General features: G+C 32.2%; 3 protein-coding genes across 5 annotated transcripts; all 3 read left to right on the top strand.

Moving 5' to 3' along the window:
* The first annotated feature begins 226 nt into the window (after positions 1–226).
* On the top strand, positions 227–2,053 carry LOC122600472 (protein ELF4-LIKE 3-like). The gene is made up of 2 exons (XM_043773190.1): positions 227–340; positions 1,566–2,053. Exon 2 carries the CDS (start codon positions 1,577–1,579, stop codon positions 1,904–1,906), a length of 330 nt encoding a protein of 109 aa, XP_043629125.1. The 5' UTR covers positions 227–340; positions 1,566–1,576; the 3' UTR covers positions 1,907–2,053.
* Positions 2,054–13,761: 11,708 nt separating this feature from the next.
* Positions 13,762–14,874, top strand: LOC122599385 (transcription factor MYB1-like). The gene is made up of 3 exons (XM_043771890.1): positions 13,762–13,894; positions 13,984–14,113; positions 14,238–14,874. The coding sequence occupies exons 1-3, from the start codon at positions 13,762–13,764 to the stop codon at positions 14,872–14,874; spliced, it is 900 nt and encodes a 299-aa protein (XP_043627825.1).
* A 2,514-nt stretch (positions 14,875–17,388) lies between these two features.
* Positions 17,389–21,552, top strand: LOC122599617 (F-box/LRR-repeat protein 4). 3 transcript variants are annotated; one of them, XM_043772152.1, is made up of 7 exons: positions 17,389–17,542; positions 17,986–19,072; positions 19,488–19,921; positions 20,014–20,175; positions 20,346–20,421; positions 20,529–20,684; positions 20,768–21,552. In XM_043772152.1, exons 2-7 carry the CDS (start codon positions 18,068–18,070, stop codon positions 20,891–20,893), a joined length of 1,959 nt encoding a protein of 652 aa, XP_043628087.1. In that variant the 5' UTR covers positions 17,389–17,542; positions 17,986–18,067; the 3' UTR covers positions 20,894–21,552. The 3 variants fall into 3 exon arrangements, 2 of the variants coding, with proteins under 2 accessions (XP_043628087.1, XP_043628085.1); XR_006323930.1 differs by lacking the exon at positions 17,389–17,542 and having other exon boundaries at positions 17,626–19,072; positions 20,768–21,058; positions 21,167–21,552; XM_043772150.1 differs by lacking the exon at positions 17,389–17,542 and having other exon boundaries at positions 17,626–19,072.
* Positions 21,553–21,774: the final 222 nt, after the last annotated feature.

The raw sequence follows: 21,774 nt of genomic DNA, 5'->3' as shown, positions 1-21,774 counted from the left end.
AATCAAACTAGTTAATTACCCAAATTTTTCTATAAAAAAGATTTTTTGCGATGAAAAAGAAAACAACTCGCTAGTAAATTTTGTTTCTAAAAAAATGTAGTATAAGATACTCGCACATTTTATTCTATTAGAGAGAGTCATACATGTAACGTATACATGTAACATGTGGAAAAAAGATACGAGTATTTTAGTATTTTAGATTTAATAAGAAGAGTTGAAGACACAGATAGACTGTCAAATCTACATATTCTCTCTTTCTTTCTTTCTTTCACACAAAATCTCAAACTCAACCCAACCCAACCAGCATATTTTCACCTCCTCAATTCCCCATTTTTATTAGGTACGTCTCCTTTTTCTTTTATATAATAATAATCCATTTATTAAAACTAGTAAAAATATATATAGTATCTCATCTCATCATATAGATGATGACTCAATAATATTTTTTTTAAAAAGTTTTATTTGTAGTTATTGGTTCTCAATTATAACAATTAGTAAATTACACAAACTTTTATTTACTTTTTTTTTTTTTTTAAAAAAAAGAAAAATAAAAAAGACAACATACATACATACATAAAGCGATGCGGTTGTAGATAAAGATAAAGATTTTCTGAAAAGTTATCTTTTTTCTGGGATTCAAAATGGTAATAATCAGTTGAGGGCCGGGGATGGAAGCGGAATTTCCTATAAGTTTTTTTTTTCTATTTTAGGAATTTATACCTCTGCAAAACTGAAGCCTTTTAATGTACGGTTTAATTCTGCATCTTTGTCTTTTATCTTTATACTTTCTCAGAATTTCAAGCAATAATATATAATGAGTAGTCATTTCAATTTATTATTATTTCTTAAATTCTAAGCATAAGGCCGAAATCGATGTTTCATGTGCAAAACATGATGTCTTTTGGTGTTTATTAGTATGGTCGTCGTACACCTTAGAGCTTTGCCTAGATAGATAGATGGCCATTTGTTTTTGGGTACCTTTGGGAACAGAAAAAAAAAAAAAAAAGGTTTTCCCTTTTTATGGAAATGAGATCTGCTTTTCACATGTTATCATATCCCAAATTATTGCCATAACTTCAATAGTTTTGAATTATTAGCCCAAATGAATTTAATGATTAATAACATTTATAACCACTTTTTTTTTTTATATAAATAATAATAATTTTCAATGTTAAATAAAATCCGAATTCCCATATTAGAAGAAGTATCATCATGAGATCTTTTTGTGTACAACTTGTCTTTAATGTTTAATAAAGTTCCAAGTCTTTCATGTTTCATGTTAAATAAATATCAACTTGTCTTTAATGTTGTCTTGATATTGCATCTTCTTCAAGGTCAAACTTATAGATTTTGACTTGTAAATAATACTCGTAACATATATCTTTGAGCTTTTAACTTGGAAACCCATGATCAAAAGTTATATTCCTCTATGGTAGACGTAGATGTCTATCCTTGCTAAAACTAAATGCATGTGTATGAAATTTGAAACTGAAAGAAAGAGCTTGATTGTTTTGACTTTGAAAAGTCAAATGTGATAAATTGATATTGTGTGTAATATGCAACAGGAAATTAATTAATGGAGGCGGATGGGGTAAATAATCATGTAGATGGGAAAGTGTTGCAGACATTTCAAAAGAGTTTTGTTCATGTTCAAAACATTTTGGATCAAAACAGGTTGATAATCAATGAGATCAATCAGAATCATGAGTCAAACATTCCTGATAATATCACTAGAAATGTGAGTTTGATTAGAGAACTCAACAACAACATACGAAAAGTGGTTCATCTTTATTCCGATCTGTCATCGAATTTCTCTAACTCAATGGATGTTGCTAATAATTCATGTGAAGGGGATTCAAGATTAGATGCCAAACCTTTCCTCAAGAGGACTAGGCCTACTGCTTAATTACTACTTAGCTAGATGGAAATTAATTTAGCGAATGCATTTTGCTTCTTTATTATTTTTCTTCATAAAATTTTATATAAAGATGTTATCATGACTTGTAACTCATGCGTTTTATTAAAACTAATGAGCTGTTCTTGCTTGTGCAAATGTGACAAGTTTTATTTTCCTATCTCTTAATTCATTTTTTCGTCATGACGCTAGCTAGCCCGGTGGTAAGAGAAATATATAGCATAAAATTAGAGGTTAATAGTTCAAATCTTGTTGTTTCTTTAACAATGACTATGCTGTTATATGATTTATTTATTTCATGTTTAATTTGGTTATTTTATTTTTCTTTGGTTATTTTTCTTTGATTTCATGTTTAATTTGGTTACTAACTTATTTTTCTTTGGTTATTTTTCATGATACTAGAAAAATAAAATAACAAATACGTTATCTTTCTTTGGTTATTTTTGTGTGCTTGTTCGCTTAAAGTTTTGGTTGATGTATTTAAATGATCTGTAGGAGGTAAAATGGAACACATACATCATAATTTGCATTTACATATGTGGTTTTACCTCTGCAAAGATGCCCTGGATATAAGTTAGTAAAGAGGGGAAAAAAAAGAACAGCCTTTTTAAGTCCCCAATCACACACCACCACCATCCAAACTCTTTTACAAGGAGTTGTGAACTTTTCACTATTTCTTGTCTTCCATTTTGTTGTGTTTGGACTGCCCCACTGACGGCATCTTCGATTGAAGGTTGATAAAAAGTTTTTTTTAACGAAAAAAAAAAGTCTTTGAATCATTTACGATTGGTTTATATTACTATTGGTTGATATTTTTTTCTATACATTTACATTAATTTTTAAATTCCATTTATTAAAGTATGTTTTTATAACTTAAACTAACACTTGTAATTTAATATTATAATATAGTAATAGGGTAATTATAAATTTATAATTTAATATTAAATTTAGTAATAGGGACACCGTTGGAGGTTCTTTTAAGTTAAACAACCGGGAGAGAATTCTGTAAAGTTGCCTAACATAACTAGTCATGTTAGACAACTCTTGACCCTTGGATTAAAATCAAAGAGATTCAAAGCTCATCTTTAAATTTTGACTACTAATTTTCATCCAATAACCAAAATATTTTTAACTTGATCTATCAAGTTGAAAACAACTTTGAGAGAATTTTTTCCCTAAAGAACATTATCTTTAATTCAAAATATTATTACACACCCGTAAGAAAAAAGATAGAGACTCTAATAAAGTTATTAGATTATGGGTCGGTGTTAATACACAAGCATTGAAAATAATTATAATGTAAATAATTCTTTTAAAGACATGAAATTAATGCAAATGGGGTTGATAAATCATTAATAAAGGTTTTGTTTTAAGAGAATTTATCGGAGTTCGAATCTCATTCTTACTGTTTGTAGGGTGAATTATTATTGAGGGTTTTGAAAGTCTTAGGGGGGTGTTTGTTTTATGGAATTTCAAGGAATTCCATGGAACAAGATTCTATATTGCATGTTTTATCTTGTTTGGTTGGAAAATTTCTTGAAATAGAGAATTCACAAAATCCTTTGTTACAACTATGGAAAGTTTTCAATTCCAATAGAATTAAAATATTTTGATAAAAAAAAACCCAAAGTATACAAACCTTTTCTATGATATCATGAAACATTAATATTTTATTAGTTATATATATATATATATATATTTATTTATGTATTATGCAGATATAATCTAGTAGTGTTTCAATTAAAACTTAAGGGAGAAATCCTTATTTTCAGAAGAAAAAGAATTCGAGAGTGTAGCTTGCAACTTCGAGGAAAGTACCCCAACAAGTCCAGTTCAACATAATGCCAAAAATTAAATAAATAAAATATGTTATATGCGCGCAGCAGTAACTTTTGAAAAAGAAGCTGTTATATAAAGATGGATAGAGTATTTATATATTTAAAAAGTTGTCTTAGATACATAGATTCTTTGTGAAGATGGAAGTCCTGGACCTATTGTCTGGTGTGCAGGTAACTGTAGGAATATGCCAAGCCATATACATATAATCATATATCATTCAATCATATTCAAATATAAAATCAATCTACTCCAAGTTCAAGACACTTTCATACAAAAGAACTAAAGAAGCAACATATTATTTAAGCTAATATGGCCTCTTTTTATGCCATTTTTATGTGTTGTTGTCATGTGACATTATAAGAAGCTAGGCAATACACCCGTCCATCACTCGTTCCTTTGGTTCGTCTCCTATGCTCGTTCCTCCAAGGGCGAGAGTTTAACCTTTTCTATTTTTATTTGAATTCAACGGTAACCTTGAATTAAAAAAAAAAAAATTGACTTATAACAAAACAGGTCCCTTTAACAGATCCTTTGACCAAGATCAGTTCAAACAACTTTCAAATTTTGGCATAAAAGGTCTCTAAACGGCTGGTTAACTCAAGTCTTATATGTATACATCCATTTCACTAAAATTCACACTACCCTTTCTTATATTCATACATTTAGCTATACTTGTTTACACACACACATTTTAGAAAGAGCCATGGAAAACAACAGGCCAGGTATGATCGTTTTCGAGGCAAAAATATCGATGAAAAATCACATGCTTGATGACGACCGACATAGATTGGAGCTGCATATTGTGATTCAGAGCTTTACGAATAACAGGTCGGCCTTCATGGCCGAAATCGAACAACTTCAAGCTTTGGCGCCATCCTAACGTCCTTGAACCCCAATATGTTACTTATCTTCAAAAGAAGATTGTCTAGCTAGATCTAATCCTTGACAGGCTTGCCGTTTCCGCTTACACATTAATGACCACGTTTGATCACGTGGAATATTAGCAAGGCAGTATTGATGGTGGTCATCCCGAAGGTTACCAGACTGACCCGGGGGAGGAATACGCAACTCAAGGAGGCGAGGTTGACCAGTCGCCTGAACGCAATGAATACACCCATTGCAACGACAGAGACAGTGACGTGGACTCTACCAATTCTCAAATCGGTTGGCGTTAAGTAATATATTTAAGTTTCGTAATATTATTATGTAACATTTTATATTTTAGGACTCATGATCTTTATTATTGTTGTAAGCTTTTGAATTTTAATGAAGTATGTAATTTTAGAGGGTTAAAAGTGAAAAGTTTTGATAAAAGTGTAATATTAAATATAAATGTGGGTCCAAGACTAGTCTTTTGCATTATAGATGTTATGGGAGAATTTTTTAAAATTTTTTTTTTTTTTTGGATGGGTTTATGTTGAAAAAATAATATAAAAGAAATAAAAAAATTAAAAAAAAAAAAAAAACAAGTTAAAAAATAAAAATAAAAAATGAACATTCTCTCCCTTCTCTCCTTAAGCTAACTTCTCTCTGGATCTCTACCCTATATATATATGTATGTATATATATATAGGGGGATAATTAAATAAGAACAATCTTACAATAATAACGGTGAGAACACTTAAAAAACATCATTTTGATGCATTAAAAGTCCATAAAACTAACATACTGCATAGCTAATTATCATTATTTAAGTGTATGGCAACACATTAGCTTGTCAAAATCAAGAAAATCATGTTTTTTGTTTTGTGCATCCATCTTGGATGCATATTCTTCAAAATGATGCATCCACCAAAAAACGTGATTTTTTCAATTTTGACGGATCAATGTGTTGTTAAACACTTAAATGATGATAATTAGTTCTGCATTATGTTATTTTTATGGACTTTTAATGCATCAAAATGATGTTTTTTAAGTGTTCTCACCGTTCTTAATTTAAGACTGTTCTCACCGGAGTGTTACCCTATATATATATTAAGATAATATTCTTGGATGAAACATATCATAAATATTTCAATTAAAATATAACAATGCTATAGATGTTTCCTATAAAGATGACATTTTAATATAATTTGTTTTTTTATAAGTACAACAATAACAACAATAGTACTCAATCCCTACGCGGGGTATGAGAGAGGTGAGCTGTAGACAGTTCTACTTCTACCCAGTGTTTTTTTATACGTGTCATAACAAATACTAAAAAAGAATATCAAAATAAAATAAAAAAGATAATAGTACAATTGTATTTTTTAAGTGATGATATATTTACATTGAATTTTATTTATTTTGAATTATATATATATGTATATATATTGTGTAACATCCCAAAAAATTTTGACATTGACCGTTAACTTGTCGTTAGTGACCGTTGTTACTATGTGTTTTGTATGTGCTTATGTGAATTAAATAATTGATGTGTAAAATCGAGTTATAAAATTTATAAACAGGAACTACCTAATTACCGACTACTACACATTTGCGAGCATTGGACCCGTTCGTATATAGTATAGCTAAAAGGCAAGTCCAGGATCGAACACATGGACTAATCTAGAGCAAGCGAGTTTTAAGTAGCTAGACAAAAGGTTGGTTTTTAAAGACACCACGTCATCTTGGATTTTTGTTTTGAAAAGTTAGTTTAAGAAAGTTATGGTTAGCAATCCTGTAGAATTCAATCGAGAGATAATTGTCTTATATTAATAAGGATTAAGGAATCATCCACTTTTGACTCCGGATATATTAACTCTAGTTGCATTTAAATTAAGACCCAACCCAAATATGTTGACAAGTAACCTAGAATCAAACAAAGAAATTCACTTGGTGGCCAACAAGCTTATAACTCTATTAAATTCCATTAATTAACTAGATCAATCCTAGAAAACTGGCACCACCAACATTTAAATAGATTTACCCCAATTAATTAATTTGTTTTGGTTAAATATTAACAATTATGTCTACTTGAAATTAATGTGACACCATCAACTATTAATCCCGATTAACAAATCGTTTCCTATGATTACTATGCCGTTTACTATCACTCCATGACCTAGCACTAATTACTCATAGACAAATAATTGAAATCATACTTATTTACTTCCGACACAATCGACAAAGCATATAAACATCACCAACAAACATAATAACATTGAACAAGAAAACGAATCATTAAGATCACGACATAATGTTAATTAAAATCAACTTGGATTAAAAAAACTATGCAACCATCATCTTTGTATTACTTCATCTCAGTGGATGATGAAGTATTTAGCTACTCACAAATAAAACTAACAATTATCAAATAAATAGAATCCATAATAATAATAATAATTGTATGTTAATAAAGTCTCATAATAAGCAACTAATAATAAAAAGAAAAGAGTTAAAGAACCAAACGAGAGAGATTTGGACGAGTGAATTGCTTCTGCTCACGAACCCAAGTCTTTCGACTTTTTTTCTATGCGGCTGTCCCACTTGACCGACCTTTTTGGCTGCTCCCTCACGACACACTTGCACGAATTAATGATATCTATATACATAATAAAATAATAGTTATCCTGGCTTTTTAAAGCCATCCACCTCAAATTAAAATTATCTCTAAACATGACACATAGAATTTATCCTACGTGGCACCTCCATATTTTTTTCACACTAATAGATTTTCATTAAATAATATAATATAGTTATACATATATTTTAAATATGGCATATAAAAAAGCATATATATATCAAATTTATATTTATATAAATCAAACATATATAAAAAATCACGACTAACATTGCATGATATTTTTTAACTTTTTTATTTTAACTATAAACACTTCATAATTCATGACTCATAATCCACGATATTTTATTACCTTTTCTTTCCTTTTTTTTCATTTTCTATTTACTATATACACTTCATAATCAAACTATATATATTACGTTCAACATGTACACCTCAAATTACATAGCCCTTTATAATAATCTATCTATACATATATTATGTTTCACAGTTTTCTTCATTGTTAATTTATCATAATCATGAAGTATTTTTCAATTTGGTTTTTAATTTATAAAGTTATTCTTAATAATCTATCTATACATATATTATGTTTCACAGTTTTCTTCGTTGTTAATTTATCATAATCATGAAGTATTTTTCAATTGGTTTTTAATTTATAAAGTTATTCTTCTACCGTATACCAATCTATATATATATATATATATATATATTAAAACAGTAAAAATCATAGTTTTTAAACCCTTCTTTCAACTTAAAGCTAACTTTAAACATTGTCACATAGGATTGTATCCTACGTGGCATCTCTATACTTTTTTTACCAATATTTATCTTATACCTCTATTTATTCTCAAACCAATGTAATTTATTTTATTAAATATAACATAAAATATTAAATCAAAACTATATACACAAAATTAAAAAAAAATCAAAACCCATATTAAGATATAAGAAGACGTCCAATACATCTATTAATTTGGCAATGATATTTGACATAAATAATATTATTTATTAAAATATATACAACTTTGAAGACTATATCAAATTATTAGGTTATACACGACCAAACAATTTTGTTGTTTCTCCTTCGTTCTCTTGGCCGAAACCTTAACCAAAATTGGTTATTCTAGCCACAAAAAAATGTCTATTTTATAATGATAATAGTAGTTATTTTGAGTTTTACGAATGAATTTCTTGATTGTTGGAGATAAAATACTTTATTTCCTAATTGTGTTTAGGATTATTTTTTTCCCGTCACTACATAAGGTATTTTCTCCATATTTTTAGCATAACTGAAAGCAAAAACTATAATGATTTTCTCTTATTTATCTTATTATTTTTTTACTTATTCGTATGTATTTATGTGTATTTTATATGACTAAATTTTTGTCATGTTTAGTTTTTTTACTTTGTATATATTATTTTGTTTGATGAATATATAGATATCATGCTACATTATCGATTTACGTTTGATTTGTTAATGATATCAAAATATCTTATGTTAAATGTTGGTGTGTAATCACTATAGTAGGTTTAGTGACTGTGATATCGACATGTCAGAAAATACAAAAGATGACCAGAGTAATCCGGGAATTAACCATTAACTATAACATAATCAATTTCAACATAATAAGCCTATAGAATAGCTATTTATTAATGCATAAAATAACCTTTTTAACTAGCCGCGCATTGCGCAGGGTAAAATATCTAGTTTGGTATATATAGATATGGAATTAATTCAACTTGTTGCCCAAGTGTGCCTTTTCTTTATCGAATTAGATATTCATTGGCTTTTCTTCATTTAAAATATGGTAATCAACGTGGACTATCTCTTTTTCGGCTCCGATCTTTTAATGTCTTCATAATTAGTCTTGAATTGGCCTAACTTTCATCATATTTCATCTCATACACCTATCATCCACAAATACACTTATTAAGTATGAAAGTCTATAAAAATATCAATAATACAAACATAAAATAAATAAAAGAAACGATATCGCATAAAATAAATATATATAAAATAGGCGACATCAAATTCCCCCACACTTAAGTGTTGCTTGTCCTCAAGCAAATCCAGATTTCAAAACAAACTCTCCCTTGGTTCTTGATTGCAAAAGATTACAGTAATCAAAAAGAAGCTAAACCATGAAAGTTAGAAAACAATTGAGAATGGTTAAACATTTTTAATTTTAAATGAAAAATCAAAATGTTTGACAATATTTTAATGATCTACAAGCCTCGAAAACACGACTAAGCACTTTAATCAACTGAAAGAAGAATATCTCAACTAACCTACTCCAACTAACAAACTCTTGGGGTTGAAATATTGTATCAATCACTCAAAGCCTAGTCGTGATGCATACTATTTTACCATCTTGTTTTAGAATCAAATCTCCACCATCAAAAGGAAATATTCCAACCCGACACAACCACGACAACCCCAAATCATCCAACTAGTATAGGCAACTAATGATCAACCAAGGATTTCGACTATCGGTATGGCGAGGATAAGTTAAATTTTAAGTGGATTTAATACAAACGAAAAGGCGAGGCTCAACAAGTTTTCTAAGTGTATTTTGCACTAAAAATGAGTGCAACAAGGGTTTAAACAAAGGATATTCACTAACCGATGTGATTAGCTACTTAAACACATGCACATAAACATGGTTAAACAATGATGAACATAACAAAGGGTGAATAAACAAAGAAAAATGGATTAATCCTAAATTTACCTCTTTATCATCTAGCAAACTACGGGACGATCAACTAAGACAAGTTCTAGAATCAACTCAATCACCGGCACACTCATATCAAAGAAAGAATAAACGGAAATGGAATAAATTAACCTCAAACTTGCACGTTATAGTTCAGAGTTCTAATAGAACCCTTACTTTCGGATAAATCCAAAAGCCTAAGAAAGGGACAAATTTACAAGGCAACTAAACCAAAACCGTAACACCTATCAAATCTATAAATGAAGCAAGATCTCACATATTTGGTGTTTTTGGGTAGAGTGTGCTAGTCATGTAATCAATCCAAAAGGAATTTGCCTAATTAATCATTCAAAACACATTCCACTAATTAAATTTTTTGACCAAAGGAAATATAGTTCAATTGCTTACTAAATATGATTAAATCTATATGACAAAGTAATTCAACTATAAGGACAAACAAACAAAAGTTTCAAATTTACCCAAAATAACCCGACTTTTTTCCTATTTAACTCTCCCCCCACACTTGAGTTGTACAATGTCCCCATTGTACAAAGAATCAATGAAAACTATGGGAAATAGGAAAAAATAAATAAAAGATATAAAGAACATGAAACTTTTCGGGTTTAATGTGTGCTCCAAATGCTCCGTTGATTCAAAAGATAAGCAATAAACTTTATTTCAACCGCATTTAACTCTGATCTTATATCTCTAGCACACACTCAACAAACACATCAAACATACCAACATAAAAAGAAAAACTAAAAAAAACTAAAAAACTAATAATAATACTAAAATTCTAAATACGAAAAGAAACAAACTAAACTAAAAATCAAAATCTTTTTGGATTTTTATTTTTCAAATTTTTTTAGATTTTTTAACTTTTTCAATTTTTATGGATTTTAATATAAAATTTCTAAAATTCCAAAAAAAAAACCAAACAGAAGGTCACAACATGACCATTATTAAGCACAGGAGGTCCAAATGCAGTCCAGAGCAAAAGGGTCACGTCATGACTAGAGGGGTTATGTCATATTTGAACCTCAGAAAAGTCCAAAGGCTTAGGGGGTTCGCGACATGACAGGGGGTCCATCAGGGTCCACGATGTGACCCTGACAGGTGACGTCGCATCTGAACCAAGAAGGGTCGGAACTCACATTTTACTTACTAGGACCACGTTTCGACCTGCCGGCTCACGTTAAACCACTCGACACCTGCAAAACTCAATTGAAAACTATAAAATACGGGGAAAAAAAAAATTAAATACACGGGTTGCCTCCCGCGAAGCGCTTAGTTTATTAACGAGTCGTTAGCTTGACCTCTTCCCCAAATTTACCATGGTGGGGTCTTAAACGCTCCCACACTTAAAGTGTCGGGCGGCTCACGCGAATAAGGTGAATAAAATGTGAATCTTATCTTAATCATTACCCAAACCATTTCTTTCACCTTATCAAACTTCACTTTTAAAATGTCAAAATCCTTTTTGTTCTTTTCAAAATTCATCTTAAAAATCCAACCTTTCATACAAACATACAAAATTTCAAGACTTTTGTTATGACACAGAATCTTCAAGTAATTCATGAAAAGGCTTATATCCGTCCATTCAAAAGGGTCGGGAGCTAAAGGATCCGGGCCTAGTTTAAATAATAAAAAAATCACCACAAAGTGAAGTAATAATTAAAAAAATGACAGGGGCGAAAATTGATAAAATAGCAAACCACGAGGTGATCTAATAAAATTTTCTCTGAAAATTATTTTTTTAAGTGATAATGTGGTCTAGTACTCTAGTGTGAGGGTGATGGAAGGTATACAAGCTCTTGATCACTTTTAGATTAAGGAGCTGGCCAGAGCCGGTTTTACTATATAGATAAGTTAGGCATGGGTCTAAGGCCCCCAAAATACAAAGGCCCCCATTTTTATATTTTGGTTTAATGTTTTAGATTTTTAAACTTTTGTGTTATATGTTATTATTATTATATAAGGGTAACATAAATGTTCAAGAAAACAAATTGGCAAATAAATTTTACGGCCTCATGAGTGACCTTTATAAAAAAAGACATTACACAAATGAAGTTACAACCTTCATGAAAAAAAAAGTAACTATTAAGAAATCAAAAAATATGAGATTTTTACTATGATTTCCAACAATGAGTTAGTGATTAAATCTTGATTAAATGAAAGACTTTTTCCTAAATATGGTACAAAATTTTGCTTCTTTGCATTTTTTTTACGTAGTAGCTTAGTATATAAGATGATCTATTTTTTTTTTGCTTTTTATGTTCACTTTAATATGTATGTTAATTAACTAGGCCCCAAAATTAATTTCGCTTAAGTCCCCAAAAAGCTTAAGACGACACTGGAGCTGGCAAAGAGGATTTTTATGATGTGGGCTAATTGGATCAAATTTTTTCCAGGTAAATATATAGGCTATACGGGTGTGTATATTATTTTGTTATCTGTATTAGGGTTTGATATATATATATATATATATATATATTTAAAGAAATTAGTCATTTTAAAATTTGTCTTCTTAAACTTGATCATTAATTTGAATTTGCCAAAACAATCAAGTGAAATAAATACGGTATTTAAAATTAGAAAGTGATCATATTATTTTTGTAGAAACATTCAAGTCGACAATACGTAGATGCAATTGTTGCCCTGCTCTCATTTCATTATGATATAAAAATAGCAAGTTTGTTTGCTCCCTTCTTTATCAAAAATGTTAACTAGCTAGTACATATTCATAATCAATTTTCTCAACCGCCACCTCCCTCTCAAGATTCTTCAATTAAATTAATTAACTGTTTATAAGTTTTCAATTTTTTCTGTATTTTTTCATGGCATATGAGGACTTAAGGTAGAATAACATAAACCAATTATTATAACTAGAACAAAATATTTGAATTTTCTATGGCTAGTTTCATTATTATAAATAGTTTTGAATGGGTTAACGGGTTGTAAACGGGTTACAAAAGTCAATCCAAACACGACCCATATATATTAGCTAGACAAGTTAGTTTTGTCGATCAACTCATATATATATGATCCAAACCCTCTTATATTCATTCGTGTCATATCGCAGGTCATGTCATATGTCGTCTCAAAAACTGCAAACCTACCTTGGTAGGGGCATGATGGAATAGCTAAGGAAACATATACATAATAACGTATAATTACTACATCGAACGCATACATTAGAGCGAAATTAAGGGTTGAACATATATGCCTGGTAGCTTGACTAAGGGGTTTTAATTTTTTATACTGCATTTTTTAATTAAGTACTAGGTGGCTGGCTTTTTTTAAAATTTGATCTGATTTATCAAAGAGAGTTGAGAAATTAAACTCCTTGGTGACATGATGAGAGGCCCCTCCTCTTTTAATACTGCACAAAGGGCCAGTAAGCTCCACACATGAAAGTATTAATTAGAAAGAAAATCCGGCCTGTTTCAAGTAAAAATTTTTCCACTCAGCTAATTAACTTGCTATGATGCTTGATTTTTCATCATAAAGAAAACTGTCACCTTTCATTCTTTTAAATGCAAGCTACAGTATATATTAGAGCTAGGGACCCACATTCATAGTCGTCCTTGAATGTATATATATGACCATCTAATACTCAAACAAAACATTAATTCATATGTACGTGAGTAGTATATAACACCAGGAATATATATATGCTATCCCATCTATCTAATTTTGAGGTATACCAGCAGGAGGAGGAGGCAGTTATTGTTACGTCAAACTTATTACTATTAAGAGTAGTAAATTAAAAAAAAAGGAAGAATTGATCGAAGATGGGAAAAAGCCCATGTTGTTCAATGATAGGTTTAACTAAAGGCTCATGGACTGCTTCAGAAGACAAGATTCTTAGTGACTACATTAAGCTTCATGGTGAAGGCAGATGGAGACAGCTTCCCCTGAAAGCCGGTACGTGTATATGTATGAGTAGTCGTCGTGCATGTGTACAAAGATTAAATAAATAACATTATATATATATATATATATATATATTGCAGGCTTAAAGAGGTGTGGAAAGAGTTGCAGGCTGCGATGGTTGAATTACTTGAAACCAGATATCAAGAGGGGCAACATTTCTTGTGATGAAGAAGATCTCATCATCAGGCTTCATAAACTCTTGGGTAACAGGTACACGCGTACTCTATATATATAATTGCGCGCTGACTACTACTACTACTACTACTACTACTCTATGGTAACATAATGTTGATTGATGTTACTGAATATATGATATATGTTCATCAATGTGTAGATGGTCGCTTATTGCTGGGAGGCTCCCAGGGCGAACAGATAATGAAATTAAGAACTACTGGAACACCACACTTGCCAAAAAGGTGCATGATGTTGACCATGGATCAGATCAATCTCAAGAACATCTTAAAAAGAGGAAAGACAAGGAATGTGTGAATGAAATGGACATTATGATCGATAATGCAACTGTAATTAGATCCAAAGCGGTGAGATGCTCCAGGACACATTTTATTAGCCCAGATCCGCAACAAGTAGTTTTAGAGCCTTTCAAGCCCAATGTTATTGGGATTAAAGTTAACCACCCTAAACCTATCGAAGCAACTACTGCATTTCCATTCTATCATCAAGACAATACTAGTATTAATATGAATAATCCATCAAATTTTGACCTGGATTTGAATATAGGGGAAGGGGGTTCTTTATCGGCCGGTATCTTTAACCTAGATTTTGCAGATTCATTCAGCTTAAACGATGATGATCATCTGGTGAAAGGAGATGACAATATGATATCGGGTTCCTCAACGATTAGTGTTGCTGCTGCTACGGATGCCACTCATGTCTTTTCCAAGGAAATCCTGGATTATTATAGTTCGATTCCTGAAATTGGAGGAGAATGGCCGTCTTCAGCTTCGCTATGAAGAGACTGTATCATTCATGTGGCTCATATTATGAAGAGAGTTGTTATCTGTTTTGTCTTGTCAAAAAATAATGTCTTTCTAGTAATTAATAAGCTGTCAATTTACAAGCAACTTAATTAAGGGGAAGATAAAAGATGGTAGAAAATGAATGCACCCATGGGATATGGCTAGCTATGAATGGAAACAAGGTACCAATTAACAGCTCTGTTTCATGATATAAAATCATGATTTCTATTTAAGAAATCGTAAATAATCAGATCTAATGTTACATCAATTGTCAAGTTACCAACACCCTTGTAAAGTTACCAACACCCTTGTCAAGTTACCGAAAACCGAAAAAACCATTGGTTTTGGTTTTTCAAAAACCAAAATTTATGGTTCGGTTTTGGTTTTTAATGAAAAACCGAAGCATAAAAACCGAACCGAACCAAAAACATATATATTGTTTACTTTATTTTATATTTATATCATATTATTATTAATTTTCGTTAAATATGTTAATATATTTGCGTTTTTAAGTGTATATAGTAATATCAACTATATGTTTTAAGTGAAAATACATAACAAGATTGATTTGCTTTAATAATTGTATTAATTAAACAACACATAACACATATAAACAATTATATATAAAATTTGTTTAAAGTTTGTACAACTTACTTTAATGGATTTGTTGTCATTGTTGTAGTGTTATTGTTACTAATATTGTTTTGAAAACTTGTTGAAATTAATTATGGTGTAATTATAAGGTATAAACTTATAAACTTTTCAAGCTCAATTAGACTTAAACCACAAGTGGTTAAAAACCGACTAAAACCGAAAAACCGAACCGAAATACTCGCTCCGTCCCATATTAAGTGTCCTAGTTTGACTTTTTGAGTCCTTTTCTTTCAACTTTAACTGTACATATTTTTGTTTGTGTTATATAACGTTTGATATACATATATGAATTGATTGAGTTTTGAATGTACTTTTCATTGATATAACTTTCAACAACTAATAAACAACACAAACATAGATATTTACGGTCAAGGTCAGAAGAAAAAGACTTGACCAATCAAAATAGGACAATTAAAATGGGACGGAGGGAGTAGACCAAAACCGAAAAACCCGAAACCCAATGGTTCCAGTTTTCAAAAACCGAATTATAACGGTTCGGTTTCGGTTTTAGTCAAAAACCGACCCAAACCCAACCGTATTCACCCTTAATTGTTACTGTATCGTATCATTTCTGATAGATTATTTGAGACTACATCAAAAACATGGCAACTGTAAAAACAGATGGTTTGACGTTCGTTTATATGGTTTTCTCCTGTGTCTTTAGCAACTGTAACTGACACAAGTTTTTTCAATCATATTCAATAGCTGTTAAAGTTCTGAGTTAAATCAAGTTGTATGTAATTGTTGTAAGCTAGATTGTATTTTCTTGTATGACCTTTAGTATCTAATTAGATGGTCTTTTGTTATTTATAAAATTATGTCGTTCAAAAATAAAAAGAAAATAAAATAAGGTACGATATATTAACATAAGACCCCGCACCACCACTTTTTCATCTCTTTGAAAAAGTAAAGAGATACCATTTTTTTCAAAGCACGATTAATAAGGGTAGTGCCCATCAAACTTGAACCTGTATATCCAAGTCAAATCCTTATAAAAAGACTTCCTATGTCCAGCTCAAGGCTTGAAAATAAGACCTTCTGAATGGGGAGATGTCCCTTTAACCGGCTACTAAGCTAATGTTTAAAGACACAAGAAACTTTTATATCAGATAAAAGCTATACTTAGAACAAAAATATCAAGCATACACCGCAAGTGACCTAGTTGCATCACTGGAAAAGACTTTCTTGGTTTTGAGATATGATATCATAAATTACCCATGACACACCCAAAGTGGAACAATGAAATAATTGGACATCCATGGTGGAAGGGAATTAGTATAGGCTTGCAAGAGTCTTAAATTTTTTATCTTGTATCTTGCAAGTAAGTAACGTTCAATGCCGTCTTTTACGGGTTTTGGGTTTCAATACCTCGACGGTGTATGGGAAGGTTAAGATGTAGACAACCTTATCCCTACCACGACAGTGTAGAGAGGCTGCTTCCAAGTACTATCTAAAGATAGAAAATGACCTCCAACCTTGCAAAGGATGAGGATGGAACCCATGACCTCTTTCTCCAGATGCAAGGGTGTTAACCACTTAATCCAACCTTGCTGCTTTTTATCTTGCAAGTATGTTATTTTAATAGAGAGTAAAATAAGATATGAGATCAAACTAGTACAAGCCATCACTAGATTGAAGCCTATTTTAGGCTGCATACCATACCAATATGGGCTTCAAAATAGAATGGAACCCAATATAGATAGATAGATAGATAGATGGGTATGTGTAGAGTGTGAAGCAGAAGAGTGGGCGGGCATTGGCGGGAATTCCATGAATCTTGCCCTACACACTTGCCCCATTTTGTATCCTCCCTCTTCTATCTATCTCTCTCTCTCTCTCTCTCTCTAAAGTAAACTAAACAAATATATATACGAGTATAAATTAAAATTAAAATTTCCCCAAAAACCCTAAAAATAAATACTAACCGTCCTTTTAATTTCCCCTTTCCTTCTCCGCCGATCATCCAATCACACACCTTTCTCCTCCTCCTCCAACGATGATGATTTAAGTAAGTATACTCCATTCCCCTTTTTTACATTCACTTTTTATTTATTTATATATTTATATATTTTCTTTATATATAGATATAGTTATATTATTATCACTATATATCTATCCTTCCTCTCCCTTATAAGTAGTAGTAGTAGTAGTAGAGTAGAATAAATTAGTAGAGATGACGAAGGTTTTAAGGTCCAGAAAAATTGTCCCTTCTTCAATTCAAAACCAACATTCATCAGCCCTTCCTAATCTTAATCCTAATCCTAATCCGAAAACTGCTAATGATGGTGGCGTTAAAATCGAACCCATAACACCCGCGAAACAAGAGGTTGACCTTATCGCTAATAAGCATGGATTAGGTACTCCTGATTCCACCCGAGTCGGGTTGAGACGCAGTGCTCGGCTCTCATCATCCACTTCTTCTAACCTCAATAATAATAATAATGTTCATAGTGATGTAGTTGTTGTTGAGAATGTGGGTGCTTCCACTAGGAAAAGAAAGCCTCAAAAAGATATTCTTGCCGAGGATTTGAAAATGGATTCTCCTGTTTCACAAGGGGATGTTGCTTCTAGATTACGGTCAGGGAAGAAGCCCACTGTTTCTTCTCAAAAGGATACTAAAGGCGAAGCCAGTGTTCAAGTTGACGAGGCCAAAGTAGAATCAACTGGTTACGGAAATGGTAGACAAGATAAAAACAAAGGGGTGTTGGTGGATAAAATGGACATCGATCTAAATAGTTATCCGATCAATTTTTCCCCTGAATCGGACAGTGCTAGTCTTCAACTTAAAGATAGCTGGAAGGGAAAAGTAATCAAGATCGAGCCATCTTCATCGTCATCATCATCATCATCATCATCAAGTGAAAATGAAAGTGACATGGCTGATGCACATTTGGAATCTCATATAGATATTTTGATGGATGCCGCGATACCTGCTGCGGAGACTGTGAATATGGATATTGAAAGAGCTGGAACTAGCTCTAATATGCGCCATAAGGAAATGTTTAGAAGTATAGCTAGAAGGAATGCATCAAGGTTTGCTCATTTCTCTGTCAGAGAGGACGACGAACTAGAAGACGAGGATGAAGTTGAACTGCCAGAAACGAAAGCCAATGGGGATGTGGAAGACTGGCCTGGTCCTTTCTCTACCGCCATGAAAATAATTAGAGACCGGGCAGCAAACATGCCTGATCAACACAAGGATGCGACTTCAAACAAAATAAAATCCTCTCCACCTGTATGGGTTCCTAAGGAGAACCAACAACGTGGTCGCTCGAAGAAGGTGGCCCCATCATTGCAGGACCTGTGTATGGCAGTCATGGTCGAAAATGCTGATGCAATAACTTCCCTTGAAACTGTGCCTGATGTACTTAGACACAAGCTTACGCACCTACTTTGTGACACTCGGAGGATGAATCTTCACTTTTTTGACTTGCTTTCAAGGGGATCTCCTTCTGAGATACGTGTAAGAGATTGTTCATGGCTAAATGAGGAACAGTTCACCAAGACACTTGAAAATACTGATACTAGCAAGCTCACGGTGAGATTCTTTTCAGCAAGCTGTGTCATTCTTTCCTAGTTTTATGGAAATTTTGTGTACGATTGCTACATTATGATATGTATTCTATTCTATGCCTTTTTAAAATACAAACAAAAAATTGGGCTGCATTTTAGGACAGCTGTTGTCACAATAACATATGCTCCGGTTATTGCCTATCTTTTTCCGCATATTAGAGTTATCTTTATTTTTTTTTATAAATGTGAGTTTAACAGGAAGCTTACTCTATTTTATTATAAAGGGGTTTATGGGGCTCAGTTTGTCTGTTTGGCTTGTAACTGATATTTGTAGGTAGAATCATTAATAACCATTTTAAGATTTTATGTTATGATGGCACATTGTAATAATGATCTTCATCATTTTACTGAGAACACGTATTTTGAATTTTTGTCGTTAGGTATTACAACTGGATCAGTGTGGCCGATGTTTTCCAGACTTTGTTTTACATACTACTTTGGCTCACTCGCCTAGTAAGTTTTCTGCACTGACGAATATATCTTTGAAGGGAGCATGCCGACTTTCGGATGCCGGGCTTAATGCCCTTGTTGCCTCTACACCCGCATTGAGATCTATAAATCTTGGGTGCTGCTCGTTACTCACTCCTGATGGTATGGTTAGTTTAGCTGACAAGGTAGGACCAATCTTGAAAGAGTTGTACATAGATGAGTGTTTTGGTCTTGATGATAAGGGTATTCTTCCTGCACTAATGAAGCTAAAACATTTGGAGGTGCTGTCTATTTCTCGTTTTGAAACTATTAATGATTCTTTCGTTATAAAATTTGTGGCTGTTCAAGGTCAGAAGATGAAGGAGCTTGTATTGGCAGATTGCATGTGAGTTTTGTTTGGACTTTGCAGGATCCATGTTATATGTTAATACGTGTTACAACTTGTATTGATTTTGGTCACTATTCGAATATGATCAGGAAATTAACAGATAAAGCGCTGAAAGCAATTGCAGAAAATTGTCCTGGCCTATGTGCGATAGATCTGACCAACTTGTGTAAATTGACCGACAATGCACTGGGGCATCTTGCAAATGGTTGTCAAAAAATCCAAACAATGAAATTTTGCCGCAATGCATTCAGGTTTACCCTTTTTTTTGTTCACTGTTTTTGTGCAGAAAGATTAGTTTTTACATTTTATTAACTAATATAAGCATCACAAAGGGATAACATATGCTTGAGATTTTTCAATTTCTTCCATCAATGCATTTGGTTCTTAAGATATTCTCATAGTTATCAAAACAATGTGATAGTGATGAGGCTGTCGCTGCATATGTTGAAGCCTGTGGAGGGCCTTTGAGGGAGCTATCCCTTAATCATGTTGATAAGGTACATGCTTCAGTTTCTCGTATCAATGTTTTTTTCCATATATATAATGGGTTATGATAGTTATCATGTTTGCTATACTTGTTGAGGGTTCTGTGGCCTTTTTTCAGGTTGGTATTCACACCGCTTTATCACTTGCTAAACATGCCAAAGATTTACAGACTTTAGACTTATCCTGGTGTCGTGATATGACGGATGAGACCCTCGGGTTGATTGTAGATAGCTGCCTCTCACTGAAATTGCTCAAATTGTTTGGGTGCACCCAGGTACTAGTCATTGTCTTGATATTTTCACATGCAAATGATCCTGTCTTATTGAAACAAAATGGATGTTGGTCATTTTGTTACAGATCACAAATGTGTTCATGGATGGATACTCGAATGAAGAGGTCAAAATTACGGGCTTGAAAGAGAGTCTGGTGTTGAAGAATATTGAGGTGCCTGATTATTTACCATTGCGGTATTCGTCTGTTTGAACTCGGAACTTATGGGCCCACACAACTTTTTTGCTACCGTGTTTGTGGCGCGTTTGACTTTGATATTTGATAGCATGGGAAACAAGGCCTAACCTTTTGTTCTCTTTTTGTTATGGATGAAATCATGAAATGGTTGTTCCATGTGTAGATAGAAAAAAACTAATGGTAAAGGCCGTCATATATTTTGTACTTTTTGAACAACTTGGATGGTTTTTGAATTAGACCTTTTGTTGCTAGAAGGTGTTAGAAGTCATATTCTGCTCTTGTGTTTAGGTCAAGACATTGTAAACAATGCCAGCTCAGGCAGATTCAGAATTTCAGATGTTTAAGGAGATTTGCTTGAAGTGTGTTGGTGGTTTTAGGGTTTTAACAACAATTTGACCTTGTATGTTTGGGTTATACGGATTGTGTTATAAGATAATACTCTAAAGAGTATCTTCGTAGTTTTCGCAGAAAATGGATGATGTTATATATAGATCTCCCAAAGTTGTGATCAAGCTTCAGGAAATTAATATTGATACTCAGTTGTCGTCCTCGTTTTTCAGGATAGTTTGTCTATTTCCGTTTGTTATTTTGCCTATTGAAAGCGCTGTGAGTCTGATGGACTATGTATGCAATTTTCTGAGAGAAATAAAAGTTGTTCTTTGACTTTGAGTGCAGAACTCTCGTTTTCATTATCAAAATTGAGTGTAGGTGTTCCTGTTTACCAACAAATCTGGTTTCAGAGCACTGTTAGTGTTCTTTATTCGCTGAGCTGATACAGATCTGCTTCGGTGCAAAGTAGCCAAAAAGAAGGATGCAAATGCTATGGCGCTTATCCAGGAAGCTACTCATGACCAGCTTTCTCCAGAACTGCACTTGCCACCACGGAATGTGAATTG

The sequence above is a fragment of the Erigeron canadensis genome, chromosome 5, assembly GCF_010389155.1.
Source record: "Erigeron canadensis isolate Cc75 chromosome 5, C_canadensis_v1, whole genome shotgun sequence".
Classification (NCBI taxonomy): Eukaryota; Viridiplantae; Streptophyta; class Magnoliopsida; order Asterales; family Asteraceae; genus Erigeron; species Erigeron canadensis.
The sequence above is the reverse complement of the archived record's forward strand: the minus strand, read 5'-3'. Positions and strand labels throughout refer to the sequence as shown.

What these genes read in the sequence shown, in the direction of transcription:
- LOC122599385 (XM_043771890.1), top strand. Translation starts at nt 13,762, where the DNA reads ATGGGAAAAAGCCCATGTTGTTCAATGATAGGTTTAACTAAAGGCTCA. An exon ending in ACAGCTTCCCCTGAAAGCCG is followed by an intron (nt 13,895 to 13,983) that starts GTACGTGTATAT and finishes TATATATTGCAG; the next exon opens with GCTTAAAGAGGTGTGGAAAG. An exon ending in CATAAACTCTTGGGTAACAG is followed by an intron (nt 14,114 to 14,237) that starts GTACACGCGTAC and finishes ATCAATGTGTAG; the next exon opens with ATGGTCGCTTATTGCTGGGA.
- LOC122600472 (XM_043773190.1), top strand. Translation starts at nt 1,577, where the DNA reads ATGGAGGCGGATGGGGTAAATAATCATGTAGATGGGAAAGTGTTGCAG.
- LOC122599617 (XM_043772150.1), top strand. Translation starts at nt 17,708, where the DNA reads ATGACGAAGGTTTTAAGGTCCAGAAAAATTGTCCCTTCTTCAATTCAA. An exon ending in TTTTGCCGCAATGCATTCAG is followed by an intron (nt 20,176 to 20,345) that starts GTTTACCCTTTT and finishes ACAATGTGATAG; the next exon opens with TGATGAGGCTGTCGCTGCAT. An exon ending in CCCTTAATCATGTTGATAAG is followed by an intron (nt 20,422 to 20,528) that starts GTACATGCTTCA and finishes GCCTTTTTTCAG; the next exon opens with GTTGGTATTCACACCGCTTT.